The 14,412-nt window shown below is 39.9% G+C and overlaps 1 protein-coding gene across 2 annotated transcripts in view; it reads right to left on the bottom strand.

The window, feature by feature from the left end:
* ITPR2 (inositol 1,4,5-trisphosphate receptor type 2) overlaps positions 1-14,412 on the bottom strand; it is a 419,753-nt gene that overhangs the window by 237,921 nt on the left and 167,420 nt on the right. For both annotated transcript variants that reach the window (XM_072954773.1, XM_072954774.1), the window contains 2 exons: positions 13,503-13,668; positions 12,230-12,403 (listed from right to left, as the gene is read on the bottom strand). In XM_072954773.1, the coding sequence (XP_072810874.1) occupies positions 12,230-12,403; positions 13,503-13,668 (340 nt within the window). The remainder of the gene's footprint in view (positions 1-12,229; positions 12,404-13,502; positions 13,669-14,412) is intronic.

Below are 14,412 nucleotides of genomic sequence, written 5' to 3'. Positions count from 1 at the left end.
TTTTTCTGGTTCACTATCATTTTCTTTAAATCCCACTTTGTTTTATGGTGACACAATACTCTCCAAGATTTTCTGACCACTTTGTCTCTTTCACTCAATGGAATTGGAGCTGCAAAAAGTAAAGAGTATAAATGAAGGCACCCAAAACGTCCCTGTCACCTTCCAGGGTTGTACCATCTGTCTATGCTCATAAATCCTAGGAGGGAAATGAAAGCAATCCAATAAATAAATGAGTAAATAAATGAGTAAAGAGAATGGGAGACGTTGTCTATGAAACAATAAGCACTAAGTAAATCCTAAAAAGTTGCAAAAGAAAACGTAGAACTACATATGCAAGTGAAGCCAGTATAGAAGAGGGAAGGGGCCCCAGTGGCTCATATGAATGGAAACTATTTAGATGGGAAGAGGCTGGAGGTCAGAGCATGGAATAAACAGGCTTTCTGTTTGATAGCAAAAATAATTTACTGATGAAAAGTAGAAATTACAAAGCTAGAAATACAATTAAATTTCCTTTTTCTGATCACACAGGTGGAGACTGAATTTTAAAAGGGCCATATTCATTTTATTTCTGGAAGAGAAGAAATATGAAAGAAAATCAAGTTTGCATTCCAAGCCAGGATTAAGATATTACCAAATCTAAAGACTGACAAAGTTCTTAAGGTGGAAAGGAGCTCTTTCTAATACATGTCAATTTTTTTTAAAATATCAGTTAAAAATACAGGCAAAACTTTGCAACTACATTTAAGTCTATCTTTTAAACAATGACCTGAAAAAAGGAACCCCCTTGTTTTAAGAAAACTCATCTTGGGCACATTGTACCACGTTACAAAAAGTTACGCTCTTTAGTTCAGCCCAGGGGAAGCTATAACTAATGCTAACCTCTGTAAGTATGGGAATTAGGAAGAAAAATTATTTTAATTTAAAATTGCCAGCAGTCAACAAAAGGAGGCACCACTGGAGAATGCAATAAACAGCCCTTTTTAATTTCAGAAAATAATTCAATGTAATTAAACTGAACAGAAATATTAACCCGTCGAACATCTGGATGATCCCAAAGCAGCAATCAGGGGAATTTAAGAAATGTGTAAACTATATAACCACAGTTAGGTTTTGTTTCCTTTCTTTGATGCCAAAATGCTCTAAGTAAAGATGTTCCAAGAGTTTTCCTCCAGAAAGGAAAGAAATTGATTACATTTTTTAATATGCTATACAACTTTGGTCCTGGGTCAGTGGCCAAATCTACAAAGCCCTGACTTTATTCTAACGACAAAATACTAGTAAGGAAATATTAGTAAGCAAAATAGAGAAGTATGACTTATACAGAGTAGGCTCAGGGAAAATAATGTGAAACGCTGAGAACAGTGCCATGCTTACAGTAAATATCCAAATCAACCTTTTGACAACAGTGATGAAGAATAAATATGGCACTCCAAAAGTACTTGCACTTTTTTGTAATTATTTCCTATCATCTGGAAGAACTTGAATTTATTTCCTCTAATGGAATATGGGAACCACTTAGTTAAGTGATTTTATAGAAGCAGCTAGATTTTTAATTGCATAGTATGTACTGTAACAGAAAGCAGTATATTTGGAAACAACACAGCAAGAATGGTCTAGAAGGGTCTAGAAGTTTCTGGGAGGGTCTAGAAATTGGATGGGCAGCAGGGATTGAGACAGACTCAGAGTGAGTATCTAAACAAATACCAGTTCTGAACATTGCATCATCCCCAAATTTATTTTGCATCAGACAAGGAAACTCTTTTATATCCATAGCAAAAATGAGATAAGAAAATATCGTATGAAGAATATATGGTGAACTATACATTGGCACAGATTAACGAGGAACTGGCTCCTTAATTTAAACAAGAGCAACTACGCTTTTAAAAAAGAACTTCCCATATCCTACAATGCAGAACTGCCTGCATTACTACAGCTGCGTGATTAAAGCAGCTCCCTGCACGTCTCCTCCTGGTCCCCACCCCAGTGAGGTTAGAGTCTGTCATCAAGTCAGCAAGACTGCAAAACATTCTGCTCACCATCTGCATCCCAAACCTTCTCTTCCTGTAACCACCATTCAACTGAGTCAGTGGCGTCATTTACCAGTCACCCTCCTCCCAACTTCTAGATGGCAAATGCTGTCTTTTCCCCATCCCATTTCCCTCCAAAACATGAAAAAAGAAAAACTAAAAATCCATCTTTTATACTTGATTGGCCAACCAGATTACAACTGAGTCGAAGCTCTTCATAGTAAATATCGCCTCCTCAGACAACTGAATGAGAGCTTGGCTGCGGGAGGACAAGGTTTTTTTCCTCCTTCCCATCTAAGAGTGACATCACACAACAGCCATGCAGGATGATATCCAGGAGGTTGGCAGAAACCCTAACGTGAGCCTGGATCTACTTATCTGACCTTGCGTGTAAAGCTAATTCAGACCATCACGGGGTCACGGTTGACAGTTTCTGCTTCCCTAGCTGGCACCTAAGGCTGTCTGAAGACTTGGCCCAAGACCCACAGTGCAGGGAAGCGGCCGTGTCCACCCATATTGGTGGATAGCTTCCCTCCAGTTTCCCTTGACTTAGGCACAAATGCCTGCCCTTCCAAAGGGTCAATGCACAGTCCTCACCTTACTCCAAACCTGTTTTCCTTTCCCTTTGTCCCAAGACAAATAACAATATTGGCGTTTTCTGATTCACCTGATGTCATTTGAATTCACATTTGATGATATTTAATTAGATGTCCTAGAAAATATCTTAATCCCTCAGACTATCTGTGTCTCTGATAAACAAGGTAACAAAAGGGGTGTGCCAAAGGAGTGCATCCTCTTTGCTTAAAGAGATATTAGGTATGATGGAGATGCTCGAGGATGACTAATAGCTGTTTCCGTAGGAGTACAGCAGGAACCCATTACAGCACAGCGAGGTGCAATGCTTTTTCTATATTACGTTCCACAATACTTTATTTATACTATGTAATACTTTTTATATGACCCTCACCAGTATTATTTAAAATGTAGAAAGCAGAGGTAACACTTTAGTCAGCAGGTGACAAAGAATAAACAAAGCACAGTACAGGAAACAAAAACAGTGATACAACAGAGCCATGAGAAACTGTGTCTGGTATCCGATATGTTATGTGAAGAAAGCATCCCTCATCAGTCATCGCAGAGCCGACCCCGACGTGGCTGTGAGTAGGGCTGTGTATACAGAAGGTGAGAAAGAGAACTGGCACCTTCTTTGGGACGCCTCCTTCAGAAAGCAATCATCCCAGAAATGCTGCCTGGTCCTGGTCGAGTGACATGTTTGCCAGGACTGGAATGAACCAACTTCTGTAACTTCCTCGTAAGCCACCTGTTGAGGAAAACTCCATACAGGGACTTAGCCTACTTGCTAACAACTTCTACTGAATTGAGAACAAACGACAAAATGAAAAAAATAAATACAGTAGTAACTGTTCTTTCTCACATAAAGAAAAAGATTAAGTTTATGCAAAAATGGCTTTCATGTTAAATGTAAGCTGAAAGGCAAGAGGGGGAAGATTCTTGTCGTGGAAATAATTCAAAGAAACAAATTCAGGAGATACAAGCATTGCATTTAAGCATCTGCACCACAACCAAATAAATGAGGATGAGCACAAGTGGCATTTGGCTTTAAACCAAAAACTAATTCTCCATCAGACGTCTTGTGAAAGGACTTAAGTAACAGACGCTCATGAGCAGCAATCACCTCCCGCAGCATCAGCTCAGACATAAAAAACGGAGCTATGTGACATGATAAAAACCAGCAAAATAAATATATGAGGAGGTTGAGGGCAAAACTAGAAAACAGAGACAAGAAGATAAACTCCATAAAGGAAAATTCAGGAAAGCACTCTCCAAATTATTGGAGTAGAGCTTTTTATGCAATGACCACAGTGTCCCTCATTGGTCTGATCACATAGGAAGATTCTGTCTGAAACTCATGGACTCTTTCTGTACCAAACTGGGAAGCTTAGACATTCTACCAGCTACTTTTGCCAAAAGTCAGTTAGTCAATCACAAGTTTGGCTGAAGAAACCAAGTTTCTATAGAACTATTTTCCTGCTGTGCAGAATCAAAGGACTAACACTTGGGAAAGCACACTTTTCTTTCAAGGTATCTTTCTAGAGGGATCTGCCTGCTTGTATGCTTGCTTCATCAAAGAAAAAAGATCAGAGGTGGGAGGCGAAGAAAGGAAACCGGTTTTTGCTTTTAAAGAGTAATGGGATGTGGAGGTAACAAGAAAACCATCTGACAAGAAAGTGGTGCCGAGACAGAAGCCGAGAAAAAGCCAAGGAAGGGAGGAAAGAGAAGAAGGCAGAGAAGAAAGGAAGGAATTAAATGCATTCCCTCAAAAACATAAGTCTGCAAACTAAAATTCAAATGCATGTGAGGACAGTTAATGCTAAGAAAGACAACGAAAAACACCCAATAATGAGATTAGATCTATTCCAGCGAAATGCAAAGAATCAGGTAACCTTTGGAAAGGACTTTTAAATATAAGTATGTTTCCAATAGTCATGGAGATGAACTGAGGAACACCTCTCACCCCACCATGGACCACTCTATGGCTGCTGCACACGCAGGCTGCTTCCAAAGCATCACTGAGCGTGGGGGAGGGAGAGCTTTCCTGGGAAAGGGGGAGCCACGAGCCAAGTGTCAGAAAAGAAGAGAAGGCATGTGTCCCCCAGCCCTCCAGCATTCCAGAGACGTGCTGGATGCTCAGCTGGACACCAGCATGGGTCTACACTTCTGAGAAACCACCTCCCCCAACCCTTCCTCACAGCAACTTCTTATGGGGCAGGTTTGAGAGTAACGGATCAATGAACATACACAAAGCTTCTCAGGCACCAGGCAGTCTGGATTGGGGTACCTGCTGTTTGTAGGAATTGATCGGGAACACTAGCTGTGGGGGTCCTCCTGCTGAGAGGCAGAAGCCACAGGTCCCGTGGGAAGTCAAATCAGTGCACAGACTCTTAGAAGAGAAGACGTGAGTCACCCCCCAACCCAAACCCCCACCCACCCTCAGCCCTGCAAGTGGCCAGCCAACCTGTTGCCCAGGCAACCTAGAGAGAGCCCCTTAGGGACATTTTTTCAGTGAATTCTGTTCCTTACATCACACATCTATTAAAAGAACAAAAAATTATAAAGTGAAAATAGGCAGCTACGAATCAAGAATACACAGATAAGAACAAGAACCAATTAGAAACCCTGCAAACGAAAAAAATAGTCCTTGAAGCAAAAACTAGGTAGAAGGTTTGAACATCAAACTTTAGTTCCGTGAGAGTCTAAGATTTCTTAAAGATGCAGGCAACTGCATTTAGGTGAGCAGATAGATACAGATATAAATACAGACCTACAGATAGAGAAGCACAAGCATCGCGAAGAAAAGTTAATAATAAAAATATCTAACGTGAGTGGAAACTTCTCTCTGAGGCCCTGTGATGCCCACGTGGCCTGCTTCTCAACTCTTACAGAGGCTGGATGAGCGTTCAGGGCAATCCTGACTTAACCCACTCGGATCTGGTTTCCTGAGTTAATCCCTCCTTCCTATATTTAGAAGTCAACACATATCTGACGTGATAAACCAGGGATACCACTGAGATGATCAGCCTGTTACGCCCTATCCTTTAAGCTTTCAGCAACGATGCTGCAGTCTTTTAATGCCCTGGAAGATAAGTTGATAAAGGGAACCACCGGAAGATACAACAGGTCATGAAGCTCACAGGTACCAGGGATGCAATGCGCTTACCAAGAGGACCAAATCCACCCCATCCTCCTCCCGGTTTTTACGAGATCAACTACACTGAATGGGATAACTTTGGAGCATACACTGAGACTTGTTAAGTGTTAGCAGATGGATGATCAACTCACATCTATTGCTCCAAGTAAACAGAACTTACCACGGAGGAAAATACACACACACACACACACACACACACTTTTATGTTATTGGCAACATTTCTTACTATTAAAATGAAGAACCACATTAATGTTGTCTGGTCCTCTGCTATCTAAGCAGGCACAAAGTTAGGCCATTATGAGCCGTTTTAAAACAATGCCAGTTGCCCTGTGTTTAGAGCCTTTGTAAAGATTTACTAAACAACAAAGGATTACTATGCGTACCGCCTGCCAGAGTGCATGCTGCCTGCTACTGGCTGTTTCCATTGATACTGTGATATATTTCACCCTGTTCACAATAAATTGCCACTATCTGTGGCAGTTGGTTCATTGCATAACGGAGATTATTTGGCTGTGCACAAGTTAGCAACTTTGAAGTTTCTCACATTTTCTCCTCTTATTAATCTATTATCAATGTACCATTCTCCTGGCTTCTCAACCCATCAGCTCGTGTGCATTGCTACTGCCGCCTCCCAAGTTCATGCTCACATAACCTCACACCTGGATTCGGGCAAGAGGCTCTTAACTGGTCCCCCCGCCAGTTAAGACTCTTTCTGCTGAACCATCCTGGGTTTTTCCGGGTGAAATTTTCTGAGACAGTATATTCACGTCCCTTCCCCCCAAATCTTCAAAGGCTCCTAGTTTCCAGCCACTTCAAATACAAATCACTTATTCTTGTTGAACTCTGCTTCTCTCGTGATTATTCTTGAACACATTAGCCCATGAGATCCTCCCAATCTTTCAAAACAGGGACGCCTTCTCCAAGGGGTCAGGCCTACAGTGACCTCTCCCTTTTCTGCGCTATACAGGTCAGGGTTAATTACATGTCATACATTTTGTCATATTGTTTCATGTGTGTTGTTCTGCGTGTTCCATTCTTTGAGGGCAAGAGTCTTATCTCAAATATACTTGATTCTAGACATCAAACTTTAAGAAGGGAAATGAGAAATTCAGGCGTGTACAAAGGCATGGAAGTATGATGGTGAAGAGATGAAATCATACTTTAAGCAAGATGTTCAAAAGGACGCTTGTCTTCTTGGGAAACGCGACAGCAAATCAAGGAGAGAAGGTTCAGATACAGTCCGTGCTGCCTTAACCCGAGCACCAGTAGACAGACCATGCAAGGATTCATATATGGGTTCAAAATAAAGAAGAGTTTTCTGCTGTTAAGAACTGTTAAATATAGAAACTGCTGAGGTAGGAGTGCAGAGAAATCGTCTGGCTATACAACACCTAGAAGTGATGGAGAAAAATACTTCAATCTCTTTTTGATAAAGAGAAGGAAGCAAATGGAGGCCAAAATCCATAAAAATACATGAAATTTCTAAGCAGCAATCAAGCACGTTGTTGGCCCTGAGGGTATCAGCCTGAGATAATAACCAACAAGTGAGTCTTAACTTGTTTCGCACACACAGAACATAAAGGAAACAAAGTCTGGATCCCAAGGAAGAGGGAAGGTCTGATCAGAGACCAGCCTTAGGACCAAGAATCTCAAAAGGAGACACCCGCAGTGATAAACCAGGCCCAGAGAAGATCAAAGGGGACCTTGGCTTGGCTTGGCTGAAACCAAAAAAAAGGAGAAAAACTTTCTTAAGCTTCTACATACAAAGACAAGCCCATTTTCACTCAAGATTTGGGACTAGAATTCCCACTCATAAAAGGCCCTCAAAGTTACACGTCAAAAACTTTAACACGGTCACAAAGTGCAGCCTTCCACAGTGCCTCTGGAAGGCAAACGAAATCTCCGGATTAAGCACAGGCTTCGGAGGAACTCACACATAAACTTCCAAAGAATCTTAAGTTCCTAATACATTTTTTTAATTACTAAATATCTCAGTAAACACGTTCCCAAGGACTTCTGCAAGAACAGTGAACTTATAACTGCAAAGGGCCCTCCTGTGACAGAACAGCTAGATCCTAGAGGTGGAACCTGTTTTAAGTACATTTCCGGGCACACTGAAAGTGAAGGGCAACTCCGAAACACCCCACCCACTCTCCATCTACACAGGAAATAAAAGGTAGCCTGAAACCAGATCAGAGAGTTGGAGCTTCAAGCCAACATGATAAGTGACCCTAAGGACAAACACCAACCCTGCAACCCTGACAGACAAGTCAGCCCTCAAGTGTCAAGTTTGAGGAGCAAAACCCAAGACTCCTGCCTTCAGACAGTTGTAGGGGGAGGGAGTGCTGCGGTCCCAAGCCAACAGCGCCCCCTGGCCACAGGCCGAGGCAATCACAAACACTCCAAGGAGTAAAACAGGCCAGCTTTCAAGCCTGAAGTTGGAAGCCAACAAAATACAAGCTTGGAGACAGACTGGGAGTTCAAAATTTATAGATACTGACAGATACATATAGAATAGATAAACAAGTTTACACTGCATATAGCACAGAGAAATATATACAAGATCTTGTGGTAGGTCGTGGTGAAAAAGAATGTGACAATGAATACAACTATGTTCATGTATGACTGAAAAATTGTGCTCCACACCAGAAATTGACACAATGTTGTAAACTGACTATAACTCAATTAAAAAAAGAAAAGATATGAGCTCAAAACCTACACTTTAGATGGGGTGTCACTTGGCCTTTGGAAAACAACTGGCATTATTGGGTGAGGGTAAACATGCTAGATGTTTAGACCTAAATATAAATCCTGAAGGGGCTTCTTAAACATGTGCATCAGGTGACATTAATAAAAAGTTTTCAAAGCACCTTTTGGTAGCAGATTTTCTTTTAAAACACTAGAACTGTAAAGAATGAAATGTTCATCGATGTTAACGAGATAAACATGTGCATAAAATGTAATAATATATATTAGAAGCAAGGAACACGTTCCTGCTGTACGACAACAAAGGTGGAGAACAAAAACACATCTAAAACAGACCAAATGAAATACTTTTCTTTTTTGTGTTTTAGAAATACAGATATACATGGTGAGGCCATTAAAAAAAGCAGGGAAATTATTAACATTAAACTCATGACAGAGGATTCCTCTGGGATATAGGGATGGGCCACAGGGAATGTTTGTAACATTCTGTTTCTCAGGCTATACATTAATTTCAACAGGATGTCCTATGTCAGGAGGTACTGAATCTCCCATCACAGAAATTTGTTTCGTTTCAAGGAATCTTCACCTAGCTGAGCTATTTAGAGCGAGAACAACTATTACATAGGAACTGAACTTGATAATGCTACAAGCATCTTGCAATTTAACAAGTATCTTTAAGATTTCATAATTTCATATTCATCATAGTAAACAGCACAGTAAAGTGCACACAAAAACCAATCATAATGATGACAACCATCACTCACTGACTGCTGCCTTGGCGGACACTGCTGGTCGCTAACCTATATCCTTTTTCCTTTCTTCCCTGCCAGCAAATCCTGACTTTGTTTTGCCACTTATCCTTCCCCCGTGTAACTCAGGGGAGAGGATGCTGGCTGTGGAGCATCTTTTATTTAGCCTAAGCCAATCATATATAGTCCATGGTTTGGAGGTTTGGAGGTTTGGAGGTCCTGCTCCAGCCAAGGAGTCAGGAGATGATAGGATCTACTGAAGGGCACCTGGGAAAAGTCTGCTTGTTCCTAAACAGGGAACCCAGAAAAGCACGATATTCCTTCTTGGTGGTGGTGTGCAGAGGTGTGACATCTGCGATGCTGCTGTCATAATGCAACCACGAGAAAGAGCAGTCTCAGAAGTAAGGCCATTGGTCCATGATGATCGCATAGACACAATAAATTAATTAAAGCTTCTTGACTTGTTGGTAAATAATATGTCATCTTGTGGTTTATATTTTCCCACTGAAGTCATATCAACTGGCATGCTACATGCACAGTTTGCTCATTTAATCTTCACAATAATCCTGTGAGCTAAGAAGCTTTATTATGTCCATTGAACAGACAATGAAAACAAAACTTAGAGAACTAAAATTAATTGTCCAAAGTCACACAGATACTTAGTGGTAAATTCTGGGGTGCCTGATTCCAAAACTCATACCCTTAATACCCTATCCATTCAAGTCCACCTTCCTGCAGCTGTAAGGGCTGGAAAGCACATCCCAATGGATTCGAAGGCTCCATTATCTGGTCACACGCTTCTATGGTACGAGTTGGTGTTGGTGGCAGCAGTAGCCTTGACCTCTGAATTGCAGCTACATCAATAGTTCAGTGTCAGCCTCTAAACTGTACTCCTCCAGAGTTTCCAAAAATTTAATTCCTTGTAGTAAATTGCTTCCTGCTTTAAGTACCTAAAATTACCATTTCCTGAACTGATAAATCCTGAACTGAACAAATAATTAAATACATTCCAGCTTCATTGACTTGTATTTGTCTGAAGTCCCTAAAAGAACAGTTTCATAGCCCACAGGTAACACAGCTTTATCTTTGAGCCATCCTCCGGTGACTTGTTCACCCTCTTTCTCACATCAACATGAACTGTTTATTAATCTGCCAAGAGGAGGCCATGGACATGGACTGTAACAGAGGTTCCTTCTCCACTTTCCCTCATGACTGGGAACTTTAACTGTAGACTAGTGACTAACATCCTATACGGAATATCTCATCTCTACTCGTAGGTGATTTTGTGGGGGCAAACTTTTACAAAGAGCATACTGCATTTTCCTAAAGTTTGGAGCTGGTCTCTATTTTAAAAAAAGAATGAAAGGTTCTGAAAGGGGGAGCAACATTCTATTTATCTTTTAGAATATTCACAAAATATGTATTTATAAGAAGAGGAGGTATTCTAGTCTTGTGGAAGCACAATACATCTCTTAACAACTTTAAATATTATATTAGAAAGTGCAGTCTTACATTAAAGAGCCTGGAACTTATCATCAAAAACACCTGAGCTAAAATCACATAGAGCTGCCCGAGAGTGAGGAAATCCTTGGGTTTTCTGAATTTCAGTTGATTCATCCTTACAAATGTGATCTCTGTAACCATCTCCAAAGTTTGTTGTAACATTTAAAAAGATATACCACATACAATCATGTCTGCTATGAGTTGGTATACAGTGAGTACTAAATAAATGTTGAATTTTCTCTTATTTCTTAAATATGCTATGGAAGAACTCCATTTCAACCAAAAAAAAAAAAGCTGTAGATATTCTACATTCTACTAACTTACATTATAAAATCACAGAAAAGGTTCTTAAAAGATTAAGTCAAAAATTTTGTGCAGATCAGTGGTAATGAGTCCTGAGACAAGGTGGAAGTCGTTACCCACCACTGAACTTTCGTTTGGAAATTTTCAGCATTCTGATGACTCTAACTACCTCCCACTCTGTCATCATCACCCTTCACTACAAAATATTTTGGGTATTCGAACAAACAGAAAAGCCAGGGTAGGTAACCCCTCTAAATAGCTGACATTCCTGGAGGATTGCCAAGCTGGTAAAGTAGAAGGATGTGGTGCTTACCCTCTTCCACAAACACAACAAAAACTCCATCCACGCATGGAACAATTCGCAAAAAATACCCACTGAACTTTGGCAGAATATCTCTTACTATCAGAACTACAAGTTTCTACTGTAGAGCACAGGGAACTATATTCAGTCCCTTGTAGTAACCTTTAAAAAAAAGAATATGAAAACGAATACATGTATGTCTATGTATGACTGAAACATTACACCGCACATCAGAAATTGACACGACGTTGTAAACCGAGTATACGTCAATAAAAAAATAGCTTACATTCCTGCAGATGAAAATGACAACCAAATAAAACACTAGTTAGGCATTTAAGAAACTTAATGCATTATCAAATTATCACGTTGACAGTAGTTTGCTAAGACACTGCTTCAACATTTTTATTGGTTATTTACTATTTAGTGAAATGTGAAAACAGCAACTAATTAACCCGCTGAAAACTAAAACCAATATAACAGAAGACTTACGATCACCATCTCACCATTCTTTGCATTATACATAGGTTTTTTAAGACTTTCATGTTGGCAATAAAGAACACTGTCCTTCCATTTGGGTTTTTTACATATTTATAAGGATATTTAATAATAAAAGGCATGGTTTATAGGTTGGCAATAAACAGCCACAATGAATGGTAAAAACAAAAAAGAACCCATTTCTTTTTTTCTCCACCTCACTCCCTCCTGTTGTCTTTACTCCTGGATTGTAAGATTTACAATGGGAAGGAGAAAGGATTAAAAAGCAGGCAGATGGGATAACATGTCGTAGCAACTGACAAGAATGAAACAAAGTACAAGTTTATGGGGTTAACTGACTTGGCAAATGGAACTTTTACGCCCTGATTTAAAAGACACTGTTTGTATTATTTCAAAACAGATCTTGAACACAAACCTCAATGGGCTCTTCACCACCTTTCACTTGATTTTCACCCATTTCTCCATTCTCATAGCTGCTGCTCTTCTCAACCCATAACTCGGATTTTTCTACAGTCAGTCGAAGCTGGTCGAGGTCTGCCTTAATTTGCTTGTAGTTGTCCACATCCTGATTGGACACCAGCAACTGCACCTGGAAACAGAATTTCAATCCTTCATTTACTTAGGGAACATTCTTTATTCCTATTTATGTCAAAAATCCCAAGTCTTCTAACAGATTTGTCCCTCAGTTGAAGTTTAATATTTCTAGAATATTTACGGATATTTTAGATCTACACTGAGCATGAAAATTTACCTGGAAGCATCTGTAAACTCTATCCAACATAGTCACATGTTGTAAAGAATCACACATTTAAAAAAGGGAGACGTAGCAAAGCTTTTCAAAGTATTAAACAGTGATTTTGACACAACACTGTAAAATGATTATGAATCAATAAAAAAAAATGTAAAAAAAAAAATAATAAAAAAATAAAAAAAATAAAAGATACCCTAAGTCTAATTTCACTGCTGAAGTTAATTTTCCTGAGATTCTATCTGTTTGAAAAGTAGAAACATAAAAATAAGTGAAAGGAAATAGTGATACAGTCTAAACTTCACGATATAAACTTATAATTTAGAGGTATAATATGACATTTACAAATACATGAATAGTTATATCTATTTATATAATTACTCTTTTAATTATTTCATATTATGACATATTCTTGTAAAACTTCCTAGTATCAATGCCTAGTAAACAAACATTAGTGAAACACATGTAAGCCACGTAGATATTCCTCACTAACAGTCCCAAGGTTGATGCCATTCAAAGATGACAAAGAAAAAGATCAGATCCATCACAATTCCTTTCTTTGGGGTTTATACATTTTTCAATCACAAAACATTTATTTCAGTGCTACTGTTTTTTTCCTGCCCAAATTTATCAGTAAAATCTTGGGTCAAAACAAACAGCAGTGACGACAAAATTCCTAACAGGGAATTATCCCCCAGTGCCTTCCTAAATCTCAGTGCCTGTCATTTACATTAAAGATATCAACTGAAAAATCACTGGTGGGGAACTCTTTCTAAAACAGATCATGTCTTGGCTTAAGACAAGGCCACAGCTATCTTTAAAAACAGAAAGCATCTCCAGGAAAAGTCTGATTAACTTTGCAACCATGAAGGCAGGTTGGATGTTATAAACAGTATTTTCAGAGTCTCTGCGACGGACACTGAGGGCTACTTGATCTCACCTGTTTAAATGCCTGTAAAACTTCTGCTCTCTGGCTGAAGTGCTTGAACAGCAGCTGCAGGGCTCCTGAGAGCAGAGGAGGGTAGTCGTGCATGATCAGATGGATGAGGACCCGCAGAAACGTCCTGCCTCCTTCGTCGTCAAGTTGAACTGGGTTTTTTTCCTTTCTGTAAAAGCAAAAATCATTCTAAAATAACTTAGATTTACCTAAAATCTAGTTGCAAGTGGTTAGAATTGTGTACACATTCTCAGAGTTCTATCATTTCTCCACCAAAATTGGAAAGTAAAAAGGAAGAATTTTTCACTTTTTTCTTTTTTCCTTATTTATTTTTTCTTTTTCTTTTTCTTTTTCCTTTTTCTTTTCTTTTCTTTTTTTTTTTTCCTCATGTAACTGGCGAGGAAATAAAACATAAAGAAAAGCTTGTGAAAAGGCGAGGTGAAAGCAGGTGTGGCCAACCATCCCAGTTTGTTCAAGACTGCAGGGTTCCCGAGATCGGGGGCTCCCAGTGCTCGCACTGGGAAAGCAGCAGGCGAGCCGGGATGATTTGGTCATCCAGGCACAGACTAAAGAGTCTGAATCAACCCAGAAGCATTTACTATGAAGACATACGAGGCAGGACGTACACCCAACGACTGACTGACTTCCCCCGCGTCCAAACACAGGGGCGGGGTGGGGGGGAGACTGCGCACGCGCACAGGCACCCAGCCAGCACCGGCTCCGCGCGTTTGGTGTATTTGGACCGCGAACAAGATTCTCCTGCGTGAAATGTACATTTCTTTTAAGGCGAAAATCGTACACTGGCTTATTCCCTCTTCTCGGGAATAGTGAAATAGTTGGACAGGAAAACACACTAACAATAAAAGCAAAAACTGGCCAAACAATGTAAAAATAAACCTAACCCAAATTGTTC

The sequence above is a fragment of the Vicugna pacos genome, chromosome 34, assembly GCF_048564905.1.
Source record: "Vicugna pacos chromosome 34, VicPac4, whole genome shotgun sequence".
NCBI classification, from domain to species: domain Eukaryota; kingdom Metazoa; phylum Chordata; class Mammalia; order Artiodactyla; family Camelidae; genus Vicugna; species Vicugna pacos.
This window is presented reverse-complemented; position numbering and strand designations above follow the sequence as displayed.